General features: G+C 40.3%; 1 protein-coding gene across 1 annotated transcript in view; it reads left to right on the forward strand.

The window, feature by feature from the left end:
• DOCK3 (dedicator of cytokinesis 3) overlaps positions 1–13,927 on the forward strand; it is a 419,595-nt gene that overhangs the window by 250,554 nt on the left and 155,114 nt on the right. Inside the window, exons 6-8 of the mRNA XM_040445563.1 lie at positions 3,349–3,390; positions 4,027–4,181; positions 4,613–4,885. Coding sequence (XP_040301497.1) covers positions 3,349–3,390; positions 4,027–4,181; positions 4,613–4,885 — 470 coding nt within the window. The remainder of the gene's footprint in view (positions 1–3,348; positions 3,391–4,026; positions 4,182–4,612; positions 4,886–13,927) is intronic.

Consider the following 13,927-nt stretch of genomic DNA (forward strand, 5'->3'; position numbering starts at 1 on the left):
AGCAAGTGTTTTGATTAAATGTTAAATTTACCAAGAAGCTTCAAAGGAATAACCTTTTAAAACCTTTTTGTATTAACATTTAAATCTATTACTGGAAATTACAAAGGCTCCATGTGAAACTTTCTGAATATAATATTCCTTGTCACTCATTTTGCAAGAAAACCTTTATGAATAGGATTATACCTTAAGTTTACATTTAGAAATTTTGTTTTTCATTAAAAAGATCAATCCCCTGTGCAAGTGTTCAGTGGTAATTGGTAAAAATCTCTTTATATGCACAGATTTTCTATTCTATATGACAAGAACCAGAAGAATCCCCTAATTCTCCTCAGTTCTTGCTTCTGCATAATAACAAGTCCAAATGCACTTTCAACGACAGAGAACTGGTGCCGCCCAAACTAAAAAGCATTTCAAAGGGCAACAACAAAGTATTTGTGTTAATTTTAATTAGCTATGCCTCTTTGGGGAATATGGACACTTGAAGATTATATAAGAGCTTCTAAATTGTGGGGAGATCTAACAGAATACTTACATTATAACCTCCTGTTATGTTGTTATCTTTCCACATTAGCGTGTGTTGGGAACTGTATTAGTCTGTTATCTTCTAGTGCTAATTAATGTTTTTATTAGATCAATGTTTGTACTTTCACTTCTGGACTTAAATCAATTGATTAAATTTGCTAGCAATGAAGCATCGTTTTATTAGTGATCTGACTAAATAGATCTTGTATTTCCTTGTAAGACTTAACACAATACTTAACACAGTTCCAAATATATATAGCAGGCAATTAATTGTGTTATTCAATTGAATAGAATGTCTGAAGTTGCAGGGTTTTTTCCCATATTGGTAGACTTTTGTAGACTAAATGAACCAAAGACTTCAAAGGGCTGAAAACGCCTTCTTGTATGGGGGAAATTTGGCAGAATAGTAATGTAGTGCATACATTTTTTTAATGAGAAAGGAAAATTTATTCCAAACACAAAGGACACAAAAGCAATTGTAAGAGAATATTTTCTTGAATTATCTGGTAATAAATGAGAAAACTTGGATGAAATAAAAAAGTTTTCCTAGGAAAAGGTAGATTACCAGTATTAACAGAAATACAGATTTAAAAGAAAGAAGTATTAGTATTTGGCTCACCAGACAGACATCTGGCCAGCCAAATATTTTTATATATACTCAACAGAGGTCTTTGAATATTTTATGTTATTAATTATAAAATATGATGGTAACATTAACAGCAAGCAATTCTATGGGGTTTATAACCAGGAGACAAATTGCTGAATGGTTAGGTAATAACATTTTCAGCGCTAATACATTAGGCCATATTTTTTTCCAAAATGACTATATATACCCCCACTAGCAATGTCCATGCAATTCTTAATTAATTTATATTTTTGATGTACATTGCCCTATGTACTTCAAATATAAAATGATTAAGATAGGGTTTTTTTTGCTCTCTGGGAGGGCAAAGTCTAGAGTTAGGTAGCAAACACACAGAAATAATACATTATGGCCCTAATACAGGTGGTGATGGTTCTGAAGAGGGATATTATCAGCTGGCCAGCTGAATGCCACCTAAAGGGGAAGTGGTTTTTCCCTACGGTGCCATGAAAGAGGTTCCAGAATGTCAGTTTTGATGCTTTACCCACACAACATTTGTTAGACTGGTTTGAAAATTCTCCTCAAATTTGGTGCTTCTAAAATCTAGAATGACATTTGTTATTGTCAAAAGGGAGTTCACCGAAATTAGCTATAAACTCCTGTATGTAGTTATAATTGAATATTTGTGTTGAGGAGTGGTAGTCATTTTAGGAGTTAATCAATAACTCCACTTGAGAAGAATCACTTAGTGTAGTCCCTGAATGTAAAATAGAACAATGGAAAGCATTTTAGGCCAATAACCTTCCCAGTGGGATATGGGTCAATAAACCATAGAAAACTTTTTTTTGAAAGCCTGAGTTTTAAAAATGTTTCATTTATTTTGGGAGAGAGAGAACACAAAATGTGTGCACATGTGAGTCAGGGGAAGGGCAGAGAGAGGAAGAGAGAGAATCCCAAGCAGGCTCTGCACTGTAAGCGCAGAGCCCAATGCGGGGCTCAGTCTCACTAAGCATGAGATCATGACCTGAGCTGAAATCAAGAGTTGGTTGCTTAATGGACTGAGCCACTCAGGCATCCGGAAAGCCCAATTTTTTAGAAACCTTTTTGTATACATTTTCTTTTATACATGTACATTCTATGTGATGATTTCCCCAGCTGTTGGAGGCCTATTTTATTATATTTAATATGCATCATGGGAACATATAGTCCCATCAATGAACATTAATAATCAATAATAAATTACTAATATAGCTAATAATACACATGAATATTTAATAATTAGCAAATATGGCTAGTAAGATACATTTAAATTAACATCTAATTGTATTCAGTTTTCCAAATGGACACATTTAACCCTAAATTAAAAAAATGAAATCAGTCTACTCAGCAACCATCCTTCCTACCCACGTGGTGTAGAATAGTTCACCAAATGAGTGTTGTCTCCCACTTCTAGGTCCCAAAGAGAGCAAATAGAAACTCTCATTGTTGCATTTAACAAGACCAGGGACTGAACATACCAGGTTACCATACCAGGTTAATCTGCACAAAACCCTGTGAGGTTGAGTTCAGCACAAAATGTTATCCTCACTTTTATATGAGCAAAGACAAATGTGAGTCAAGATTTAAAACCAGGTGGTCTCACTTCTGCACTTAGGTCCCTAACTACTGTTCCATGCAGCTTCCTGTTAGGTAATTTGAGCCTCACAGTAACTGAGAGAAAGACAATAAAAGCTTTTATCTCAGTTTTACAGGTGAGGAAAATGTCTCTTGGAGAGAGTAAGCAATTTATCTGATTTCACAACCCTTTTACATTTAGCTGGGATTGGAATCTGCTTCTTCTAACATCAGCCAGCAGCAAAGGAACAGCATGTTGGGGGTGAGGGGTGCTTCAGGTTAAAGACTACACATCCTCCAGAGTAGAAAGCCTGAATAAGCTGGATCTTGCAGCTCAGGAGGTGGTAGAGGGTGTGGAGCAAACAGCACCAAAGCAAAAATCTACTAGCAAGAGCCCATCACTTGGGTGGTTGGTACTCTGAGCTGGAGAGTCTTGTGTTTGAATCCAGACTTTGCCACCTTCTTGCTGTATGATCTTCAGCACGTCACTTTCTTACACCAAGATTTTTATCAGAATTAAATGAGAACATATAAGTAAAAGACTACAGAATGCCTAACATATAGAGGCTGCTGAATAACAGTTACTTTCTTTCCCAGTTGAGTGAATTTTTCTTTTTTTCTTTCCATAGCACTTATCTAGCCGGCAGAGCGTACAGCAAAGCACATCCCAGGTAAGCAGTCTAACTAGGCCTCCCAGTATTTCCCTCAGCTCTTTCTTTTAAGAGATCACAGCATGGGGATGCACCAGCCAGTGATAGCAACCCCTGATGTCTTGATTGTGTGCTGCCTTTAATCTAAATGGCCCTGGTCTCTAAGCAGATTTGCCTGGTCTCCACTCACTGCTCTGTGCAAATTTACTTAAGCACAATTAAAATAAAGTAGACGGGAGACTAAAATGAATCCATCTGGGAGAAAATAGAAGTGTCATTTAGTATGGTAGCTATTACCATCTAACAATGTAAATCAAGTGCATCAGGGTGACAGTGTCTCCAAAAAATAACTTTGAATTTAGAAGTTTGTGGAGAATTTATAAATTTGTGATCTTGTGGAGACTTTAAGTTCACTCATAAGTTGGAATTACTGTTCCTATATCTCCTCCACTCAGTTTACTTCTCCCAGCTGCATATTTGCCCACTTCAAACCAAGTATATTGACACAGTATTCCCTTACTAGCAGAGAAAACACCTTTTCTCTCTCTTAAATTATCCCCTTTGGTAGTATGAGGAAAGCCAGTCATTTAGTTTTCATTTATGACCAATGCATGAATAACTAAAATTGGAATCACTGTTTTTTGCCTTCCTCATTAGGTAGATACGATGCGCCCACGTCATGGAGAAACCTGTCGGATGCCAGTGCCACATCACTTCTTCCTCAGTCTGAAGAGTTTCACCTACAATACCATTGGAGAAGATACTGATGTCTTCTTTTCCTTATATGATATGAGAGAAGGCAAGCAGATCAGGTAAAAGTTACTAGAGGTTGTGGTGAGGTTGAGATTGTATAAGGATGGTATTGGTTGGGTCATAAAAGCATCTCTGGCCTTCAGAGAAGATAGATGACAGAGAAAGAAAAACAAGATTAGGTGACCTCTTCTTACTTAGCAGGGAGTTTTGCCTCAAATCCCAGTTTACCTTGAAGTCACGTGTGGCCTCTTTTTTATCCTGTGCCTATTTCCACATGGAAGTTCAACCCCAGTCTTGGCTGTTACCACCTCAGAGAGAGAAGACGATGCAACTCTTCAGTGCCAGAGAAAACGCATAAGAGAAACATAGAACAAAGCAAGTTCAGCAGAGAGGTCCAGCTCCAGAATACAGTACCCTGGGCCCTGCCTTGCTGCACACGGGAGAGAGGGTTCACAGTGTAGTAGGTTAATGGTGTCCTGTCTAAGAGCAGCCAAGCCCTCAATGCCATTCCAGCCCTGCAAAGGGGAGAGAGCATCTTCCAGACTGAAGGGAAGGTTGGTCTGATTCCAATTGTTACTCTTTTCCTTGGATTGGAAGAGAGGCCACAGAACGGGTCTGATATGCAGCAGACCATGTATTTGGGCAGAGCAGTGAAGCCTTTAAGCATGAGCAAGTGCAGCAGTGCTTTCATCGTGAAAGGTGGGAGGAGTCAAAGAGACATTCCAGGCTTCTGTTTCTCTACAGGCCAGCATGGCTGTGATGGGTGAGATGATCTTTATAGCCAACTTAGACTTTTAGGGCATCCAGACATTTCTCTGTGGTCATCTTCTAGGTGGGGTGGGGATAAAGTAAATTTGGGGATGCTTTTATATTGCTTGGAAACTTCCTGTATTCAAAGTGCTTTATGGGTTTTTTATTTTTTTTACTTAAAAACTGAAATCATGGTTTCATTTTTCCAATTGCATGTTATATACAAGAAAATTAAAAATGGAAGTTATAACAGTACAAAAGGAAAGCAGTTAGTATGCATGCTTCCCAGTACCTCTGTTCTTGACAGACCTTGCCCCGCAAATTAAAACACCTTGCTTCACTTTGGCATAGGGATAAAATGATACATTCACTGATGGAGGCATGTGGAATTTCCTTGTCACCAGTAGCTCCCAGCATGTGTGTCTAGGAAAGCTGTGGCTAAAGGTAGTTGTGGCAGGGATGACAGCTACAGCTGCTGTGCACAGCTAAGACTGTAGGTCAGGGCTATGGAGATGCAGATTCTGGCTGCTCCTGTTTTCCTCCTAGGTCAGAGATTTGTAAACTTATTACTCATTTTTGTATATGGAAGAATCCTTTCTTTCTTTTTTTTTTTAACGTTTTATTTATTTTTGAGACAGAGAGAGACAGAGCATGAACAGGGGAGGGTCAGAGAGAGGGAGACACAGAATCCAAAACAGGCTCCAGGCTCTGAGCTGTCAGCACAGAGCCCAACGCGGGGCTCGAACTCACGGACCGCCAGGTCATGACCTGAGCCGAAGTCGGCCACTCAACCAACGGAGCCACCCAGGCGCCCCTAGAATCCTTTCTTTAAGCTAAATTTTATGAGAAAGTTCAATAAATAAAACAGGTAAAATAGAACTACTTCACTGTTGAAGGGAAAGGGGAAATAATAGGAATCTCACTGTGCCCCTTAACCCCACCCAGTATTCTGTGTGACCACTGAAAGTCCATGGGCTGCAGTTTAAAAACCAGAGCACCCTGCTTAATCATCCTTGAGTGCCAGGGATTGTGTCTTCTCTTTCCATGATCACAGCACCACACACAGTGTCTGTGCTCAGTACATGCTTTCTCGGGCTTACTGCACAGAGAAGATCTAAGCCCAGCAGAGACACCCCAGCTCTGGTCCACGTGAGGTTATTAATGCATCAGTTGTTTTTTCTTTGGGCTTATTATTTGTAATTGAGCCTCAAGAAACAAAATATTTTAAAAGAAGAAAAGTGAAAAAAATGTTCTTTTTTGTAGAGCTGCTGGAAATGTTTTGATCTTTTAAAAACCCCTAGACTAAATTAGAAAACTATACCACCTTCCCATTCACGTAATAAAACTGTAAGGTCCTTAGTTGAAAACACTACTTCCTTTCTTTAGTTTTAAGTGTAAACTAGTAAGCAGAATTTAAATCTAGATTTAATTGTTAAACATTCTTTCTTCTTTCCATTAGGATCTGTGTAGTTGTATAAGCCTTCAAAAATTTTAGTTCAGTCCCAACACAGTGTGGAAGTTCCTCAAAAAATTAAAAATAGAACTACCGCGGGGCGCCTGGGTGGCGCAGTCGGTTAAGCGTCCGACTTCAGCCAGGTCACGATCTCACGGTCCGTGAGTTCGAGCCCCGCGTCGGGCTCTGGGCTGATGGCTCGGAGCCTGGAGCCTGTTTCCTATTCTGTGTCTCCCTCTCTCTCTGCCCCTCCCCCGTTCATGCTCTGTCTCTCTCTGTCCCAAAAATAAATAAACGTTGAAAAAAAATTAAAAAAAAAAAAAATAGAACTACCCTATGACCCAGCAATAGCACTGCTAGGAATTTACCCAAAGGATACAGGAGTGCTGATGCATAGGGGCACTTGGACCCCAATGTTTATAGCAGCACTCTCAACAATAGCCAAATTATGGAAAGAGCCTAAATGTCCATCAAATGATGAATGGATAAAAAAAAATGATGAATGGATAAAGAAATTGTGGTTTATATATACAATGGAATACTACTTGGCAATGAGAAAGAATGAAATCTGGCCTTTTGTCACAACATGGATGGAACTGGAGAGTGTTATGCTAAGTGAAATAAGTCTTACAGAGAAAGACAGATACCATATGTTTTCACTCTTATGTGGATCCTGAGAAACTTAACAGAAGACCATGGGGGAGGGGAAGGGAAAAAAAAAGTTAGGGAGGGAGCCAAACCATAAAAGACTCTTAGAACCTGAGAATAAACTGAGGGTTAATGGGGGATGGGAGGGAAGGGGAAAGTGGGTGATGGGCATTGAGGAGGGCACCTGTTGGGATGAGCACTGTGTGTTGTATGGAAATGTATGGAAACCAATTTGACAATAAATTTCATATTAAAAAAAATTTTTAGTTCACTGAGCTGATGATACCAGCTATGTATACTTTCATAATAATTAGGTATTAAACTGGTCATATATTACTTCCTTGAATTAGTTATCAGAGATCATGAAAAGTTAGGAATGTGTTAGATCAGGTGCACAGAGTGTTGATACAAAGCAGTCAATCTGATCAATCAAACAGTGCTAGTCTAGTGTTCAGTATCGCCAGGACACTCTCACCTCTGTGCTGAGGACAGGTTTGAGCTGGGGGAACAGGCTCCAGAGAGGACCAGCTGTTCTTGCACTGTAAGTCTCATTGCTGATCTGACAGACATATCTCGGGAGGCTCCAGTGCATGGCAGACTGCAAACCCACATAGCATATCCTGATAGATGTTGGTTGATGAGTGTTAAACAGTCTGCAGGAGGGAAGAAGCAGCAGCTGGTGGGACATTAGTAGCTCTGACTGTTTTTGTGACATTTTATCATTCTGAATAAAATTGTAAATATTTAGCCTTGAAATCTAAATCTCTGATTAAGATCTCTCCCCTGAGCTTCAGAGCCTCATTTCCTTTTTCCTACCAGACATCTGCCCTTATATGTTCCTCAGACATTTCTACCTCAGCATATCTAAACTGAATTCATTTTCTTTCCTCACACATACACTTCTTCCTGTGTTCCTTAAATCAAGTGAAAGGCATTATCATTTGCTCAGAGATCCATGTCAAAACTTTGGGATCGTTTTAGGCTCCTCTCTCTATATCTGCTTCCTTTCTCATTTAACCACTATATTTTATCAACTTCTGTCTCCCAAATATCAGCGAAATCACTCCCCCTGCTCCATCCCCCCCTGTCACCCCAGATCCTTCACATTTCTCCCCAAATACAGATTCCCTGAATCTACTACCTTCCTACCCTGAGTTACTGTCCACAGCACCACCATACTTATCTTTTAATATATATATATATATTTTTTTTCAATATATGAAATTTATTGTCAAATTGGTTTCCATACAACACCCAGTGCTCATCCCAAAAGGTGCCCTCCTCAATACCCATCACCCACCCTCCCCTCCCTCCCACCCCCCATCAACCCTCAGTTTGTTCTCAGTTTTTAAGAGTCTCTTACCCTTTGGCTCTCTCCCACTCTAACCTCTTTTTTTTTTTTTCCTTCCCCTCCCCCATGGATTTCTGTTAAGTTTCTCAGGATCCACATAAGAGTGAAAACATATGGTATCTGTCTTTCTCTGTATGGTTTATTTCACTTAGCATCACACTCTCCAGTGCCATCCACGTTGCTACAAAGGACCATATTTCGTTCTTTCTCATTGCCATGTAGTACTCCATTGTGTATATAAACCACAATTTCTTTATCCATTCATCAGTTGATGGACATTTAGGCTCTTTCCATAATTTGGCTATTGTTCAGAGTGCTGCTATAAACATTGGGGTCCAAGTGCCCCTATGAATCAGTACTCCTGTATCCCTTGAGTAAATTCCTAGCAGTGCTATCTCTGGGTCATAGGGTAGGTCTATTTTTAATTTTCTGAGGAACCTCCACACTGTTTTCCAGAGTGGCTGCACCAATTTGCATTCCCACCAACAGTGCAAGAGGGTTCCCGTTTCTCCACATCCTCTCCAGCATCTATAGTCTCCTGATTTGTTCATTTTGGCCACTCTGACTGGCGTGAGGTGATACCTGAGTGTGGTTTTGATTTGTATTTCCCTGATGAGGAGCGACTTTCAGCATCTTTTCATGTGCCTGTTGGCCATCCGCATGTCTTCTTTAGAGAAGTGTCTATTCATGTTTTCTGCCCATTTCTTCACTGAGTTATTTGTTTTTCGGGTGTGGAGTTTGGTGAGCTCTTTATAGATTTTGGATACTAGCCCTTTGTCCGATATGTCATTTGCAAATATCTTTTCCCATTCCGTTGGTTGCCTTTTAGTTTTGTTGATTGTTTCCTTTGCTGTGAAGAAGTTTTTATCTTCATAAGGTCCCGGTAATTCATTTTTGCTTTTAATTCCCTTGCCTTTGGGGATGTGTCGAGTAAGAGATTGCTATGGCTGAGGTCAGAGAGGTCTTTTCCTACTTTCTCCTCTAGGGTTTTGATGGTTTCCTGTCTCACATTCAGGTCCTTGATCCATTTTGAGTTTATTTTTGTGAATGGTGTGAGAAAGTGGTTTAGTTTCAACCTTCTGCATGTTGCTGTCCAGTTCTCCCAGCACCATTTGTTAAAGAGACTGTCTTTTTTCCATTGGATGTTCTTTCCTGCTTTGTCAAAGATGAGTTGGCCATACGTTTGTGGGTCTAGTTCTGGGGTTTCTATTCTATTCCATTGGTCTATGTGTCTGTTTTTGTGCCAATACCATGCTGTCTTGAGGATGACAGCTTTGTAGTAGAGGCTAAAGTCTGGGATTGTGATGCCTCCTGCTTTGGTCTTCTTCTTCAAAATTACTTTGGCTATTCGGGGCCTTTTGTGGTTCCATATGAATTTTAGGATTGCTTGTTCTAGTTTCGAGACGAATGCTGGTGCAATTTTGATTGGGATTGCATTGAATGTGTAGATAGCTTTGGGTAGTATTGACATTTTGACAATATTTATTCTTCCAATCCATGAGCAGGGAATGTCTTTCCATTTCTTTAAATCTTCTGCAATTACCTTCATAAGCTTTCTATAGTTTTCAGCATACAGATCCTTTACATCTTTGGTTAGATTTATTCCTAGGTATTTTATGCTTCTTGGTGCAATTGTGAATGGGATCAGTTTCTTTATTTGTCTTTCTGTTGCTTCATTGTTAGTGTATAAGAATGCAACTGATTTCTGTACATTGATTTTGTATCCTGCAACTTTGCTGAATTCATGTATCAGTTCTAGCAGACTTTTGGTGGAGTCTATCGGATTTTCCATGTGTAATATCATGTCATCTGCAAAAAGCGAAAGCTTGACTTCATCTTTGCCAATTTTGATGCCTTTGATTTCCTGTTGTTGTCTGATTGCTGATGCTAGAACTTCCAGCACTATGTTAAACAACAGCGGTGAGAGTGGACATCTCTGTCGTGTTCCTGATCTCAGGGAAAAAGCTCTCAGTTTTTCCCCGTTGAGGATGATGTTAGCTGTGGGCTTTTCATAAATGGCTTTTATGATCTTTAAGTATGTTCCTTCTATCCCGACTTTCTCAAGGGTTTTTATTAAGAAAGGGTGCTGGATTTTGTCAAAGGCCTTTTCTGCATCGATTGACAGGATCATATGGTTTTTCTCTTTTTTTTTGTTAATGTGATGTATCACGTTGATTGATTTGCGAATGTTGAACCAGCCCTGCATCCCAGGAATGAATCCCACTTGATCATGGTGAATAATTCTTTTTATATGCCGTTGAATTCGATTTGCTAGTATCTTATTGAGAATTTTGGCATCCATATTCATCAGGTATATTGGCCTGTAGTTCTCTTTTTTTACTGGGTCTCTGTCTGGTTTAGGAATCAAAGTAATACTGGCTTCATAGAATGAGTCTGGAAGTTTTCCTTCCCTTTCTATTTCTTGGAATAGCTTGAGAAGGATAGGTATTATCTCTGCTTTAAACGTCTGGTAGAACTCCCCTGGGAAGCCATCTGGTCCTGGACTCTTATTTGTTGGGAGATTTTTGATAACCGATTCAATTTCTTCGCTGGTGATGGGTCTGTTCAAGCTTTCTATTTCCTCCTGATTGAGTTTTGGAAGAGTATGGGTGTTTAGGAATTTTTCCATTTCTTCCAGGTTGTCCAATTTGTTGGCATATAATTTTTCATAGTATTCCCTGATAATGGTTTGTATCTCTGAGGGATTGATTGTAATAATTCCATTTTCATTCATGATTTTATCTATTTGGGTCATCTCCCGTTTCTTTTTGAGAAGCCTGGCTAGAGGTTTGTCAATTTTGTTTATTTTTTCAAAAAACCAACTCTTGGTCTTGATCTGCTCTACAGTTTTTTTAGATTCTATATTGTTTATTTCTGCTCTGATCTTTATTATTTCTCTTCTTCTGCTGGGTTTAGGCTGCCTTTGCTGTTCTACTTCTATTTCCTTTAGGTGTGCTGTTAGATTTTGTATTTGGGATTTTTCTTGTTTCTTGAGATAGGCCTGGATTGCAATGTATTTTCCTCTCAGGACTGCCTTCGCTGCGTCCCAAAGCATTTGGATTGTTGTATTTTCATTTTCGTTTGTTTCCATATATTTTTTAATTTCTTCTCGAATTGCCTGGTTGACCCATTCATGCTTTAGTAGGGTGTTCTTTAACCTCCATGCTTTTGGAGGTTTTCCAGACTTTTTCCTGTGGTTGATATCAAGCTTCATAGCACTGTGGTCTGAAAGTATGCATGGTATAATTTCAATTCTTGTATACTTATGAAGGGCTGTTTTGTGGCCCAGTATATGATCTATCTTGGAGAATGTTCCATGTGCACTCGAGAAGAAAGTATATTCTGTTGCTTTGGGATGCAGAGTTCTAAATATATCTGTCAAGTCCATCTGATCCAATGTCTCATTCAGGGTCCTTGTTTCTTTATTGACCGTGTGTCTAGATGATCTGTCCATTTCTGTAAGTGGAGTGTTAAAGTCCCCTGCAATTACCACATTCTTATCAATAAGGTTGCTTATGTTTATGAGTAATTGTTTTATATATTTGGGGGCTCCGGTATTCGGCGCATAGACATTTATAATTGTTAGCTCTTCCTGATGGATAGATCCTGTAATTATTATATAATGCCCTTCTTCATCTCTTGTTACAGCCTTTAATTTAAAGTCTAGTTTGTCTGATATAAGTATGGCCGCTCCAGCTTTCTTTTGGCTTCCAGTAGCATGATAAATAGTTCTCCATCCCCTCACTCTCAATCTAAAGGTGTTCCCAGGTCTAAAATGAGTCTCTTGTAGACAGCAAATAGATGGGTCTTGTTTTTTTTTATCCATTCTGATACCCTATGTCTTTTGGTTGGGGCATTTAATCCATTTACATTCAGTGTTATTATAGAAAGATACAGGTTTAGAGTCATTGTGATGTCTGTATGTTTTATGCTTGTAGCGATGTCTCTGGTACTTTGTCTCACAGGATCCCCCTTAGGATCTCTTGTAGGGCTGGTTTAGTGGTGACGAATTCCTTCAGTTTTTGTTTGTTTGGGAAGACCTTTATCTCTCCTTCTATTCTAAATGACAGACTTGCTGGATAAAGGATTCTTGGCTGCATATTTTTTCTGTTCAACACATTGTAGATCTCCTGCCAATCCTTTCTGGCCTGCCAAGTTTCAAAAGAGAGATCAGTCATGAGTCTTATAGGTCTCCCTTTATATGTTAGGGCACGTTTATCCCTTGCTGCTTTCAGAATTTTCTCTTTATCCTTGTATTTTGCCAGTTTCACACTGATATATTGTGCAGAAGATCGATTCAAGTTACGTCTGAAGGGAGTTTTCTGTGCCTCTTGGATTTCAATGCCTTTTTCCTTCCCCAGTTCAGGGAAGTTCTCAGCTATTATTTCTTCAAGTGCACCTTCATCACCTTTCCCTCTCTCTTCCTCCTCTGGAATACCAATTATGCGTATATTATTTTTTTTTTTAGTGTATCACTTAGTTCTCTAATTTTCCCCTCATCCTCCTGGATTTTTTTATCTCTCTTTTTCTCAGCTTCCTCTTTTTCCTTAATTTTATCTTCTAGTTCACCTATTCTCTCCTCTGCCTCTTCAATCCGAGCTGTGGTGGTTTCCATTTTATTTTGCATTTCATTTAAAGCGTTTTTCAGCTCCTCCTGACTGTTCCTTAGTCCCTTGATCTCTGTAGCAAGAGATTCTCTGCTGTCCTCTATACTGTTTTCAAGCCCAGCAATTAATTTTATGACTATTATTCTAAATTCACTTTCTGTTATATTATTTAAATCCTTTTTGATCAGTTCATTGGCTGTTGTTATTTCCTGGAGATTCTTTTGAGGGGAATTCTTCCGTTTGGTCATTTTGGATAGTCCTTGGAGTGGTGCGGACCTGCAGGGTACTTCCTCTGTGCTGTAGTGTATAACAGGAGTTGGTGGGCGGGACCGGGTCAGACCTGATGTCTGCCCCCAGCCCACCGCTGGGGCCACAGTCAGACTGGTGTGTGCCTTCTCTTCCCCTCTCCTAGGGGCGAGATTCACTGTGGGGTGGTGTGGCCCGTCTGGGCTACTTGCACACTGCCAGGCTTGTGGTGCTGGGGATCTGGCATATTATCTGGGGTGGGTAGGCAAGGTGCACGGAGGCAGGAGGTGCAGGCTTAGCTTGCTTCTCCTTAGGTGATCCACTTCAGGAGGGGCCCTGTGGCAGTGGGAGGGAGTCAGACCCGCTGCCAGAGGGGTGGCTCCACAGAAGCACAGTGTTGGGTGTTTGTGCGGAGCAAGCAATTTCCCTGGCAGGAACTGGTTCTCTTTGGGATTTTGGCTGGGGGATGGGCGAGGGAGATGGCGCTGGCTAGCACCTTTGTTCCCCACCAAATTGAGCTCTGTCGTTGGGGGCTCAGCAACTCTCCCTCCCTTTGTCCTCCAGTCTTCCCGCTTTCCAAGCAGAGCTGTTAACTTATGACCTCCCAGATGCTAAGTCCCGCTTGCTGTCGGAACACACTCCCTCCGGCCCCTCTGCTTTTGCAAGCCAGACTCAGGGGCTCTGTTTGGCTGGCAGGCTGCCCCTCCGCCCCGGCTCCCTCCCGCCAGTCTGTGCAGTGCGCACCACCTC

Source organism: Herpailurus yagouaroundi, unplaced genomic scaffold (assembly GCF_014898765.1).
Source record: "Herpailurus yagouaroundi ecotype Mexico unplaced genomic scaffold, PumYag 193, whole genome shotgun sequence".
Lineage (NCBI taxonomy): Eukaryota > Metazoa > Chordata > Mammalia > Carnivora > Felidae > Herpailurus > Herpailurus yagouaroundi.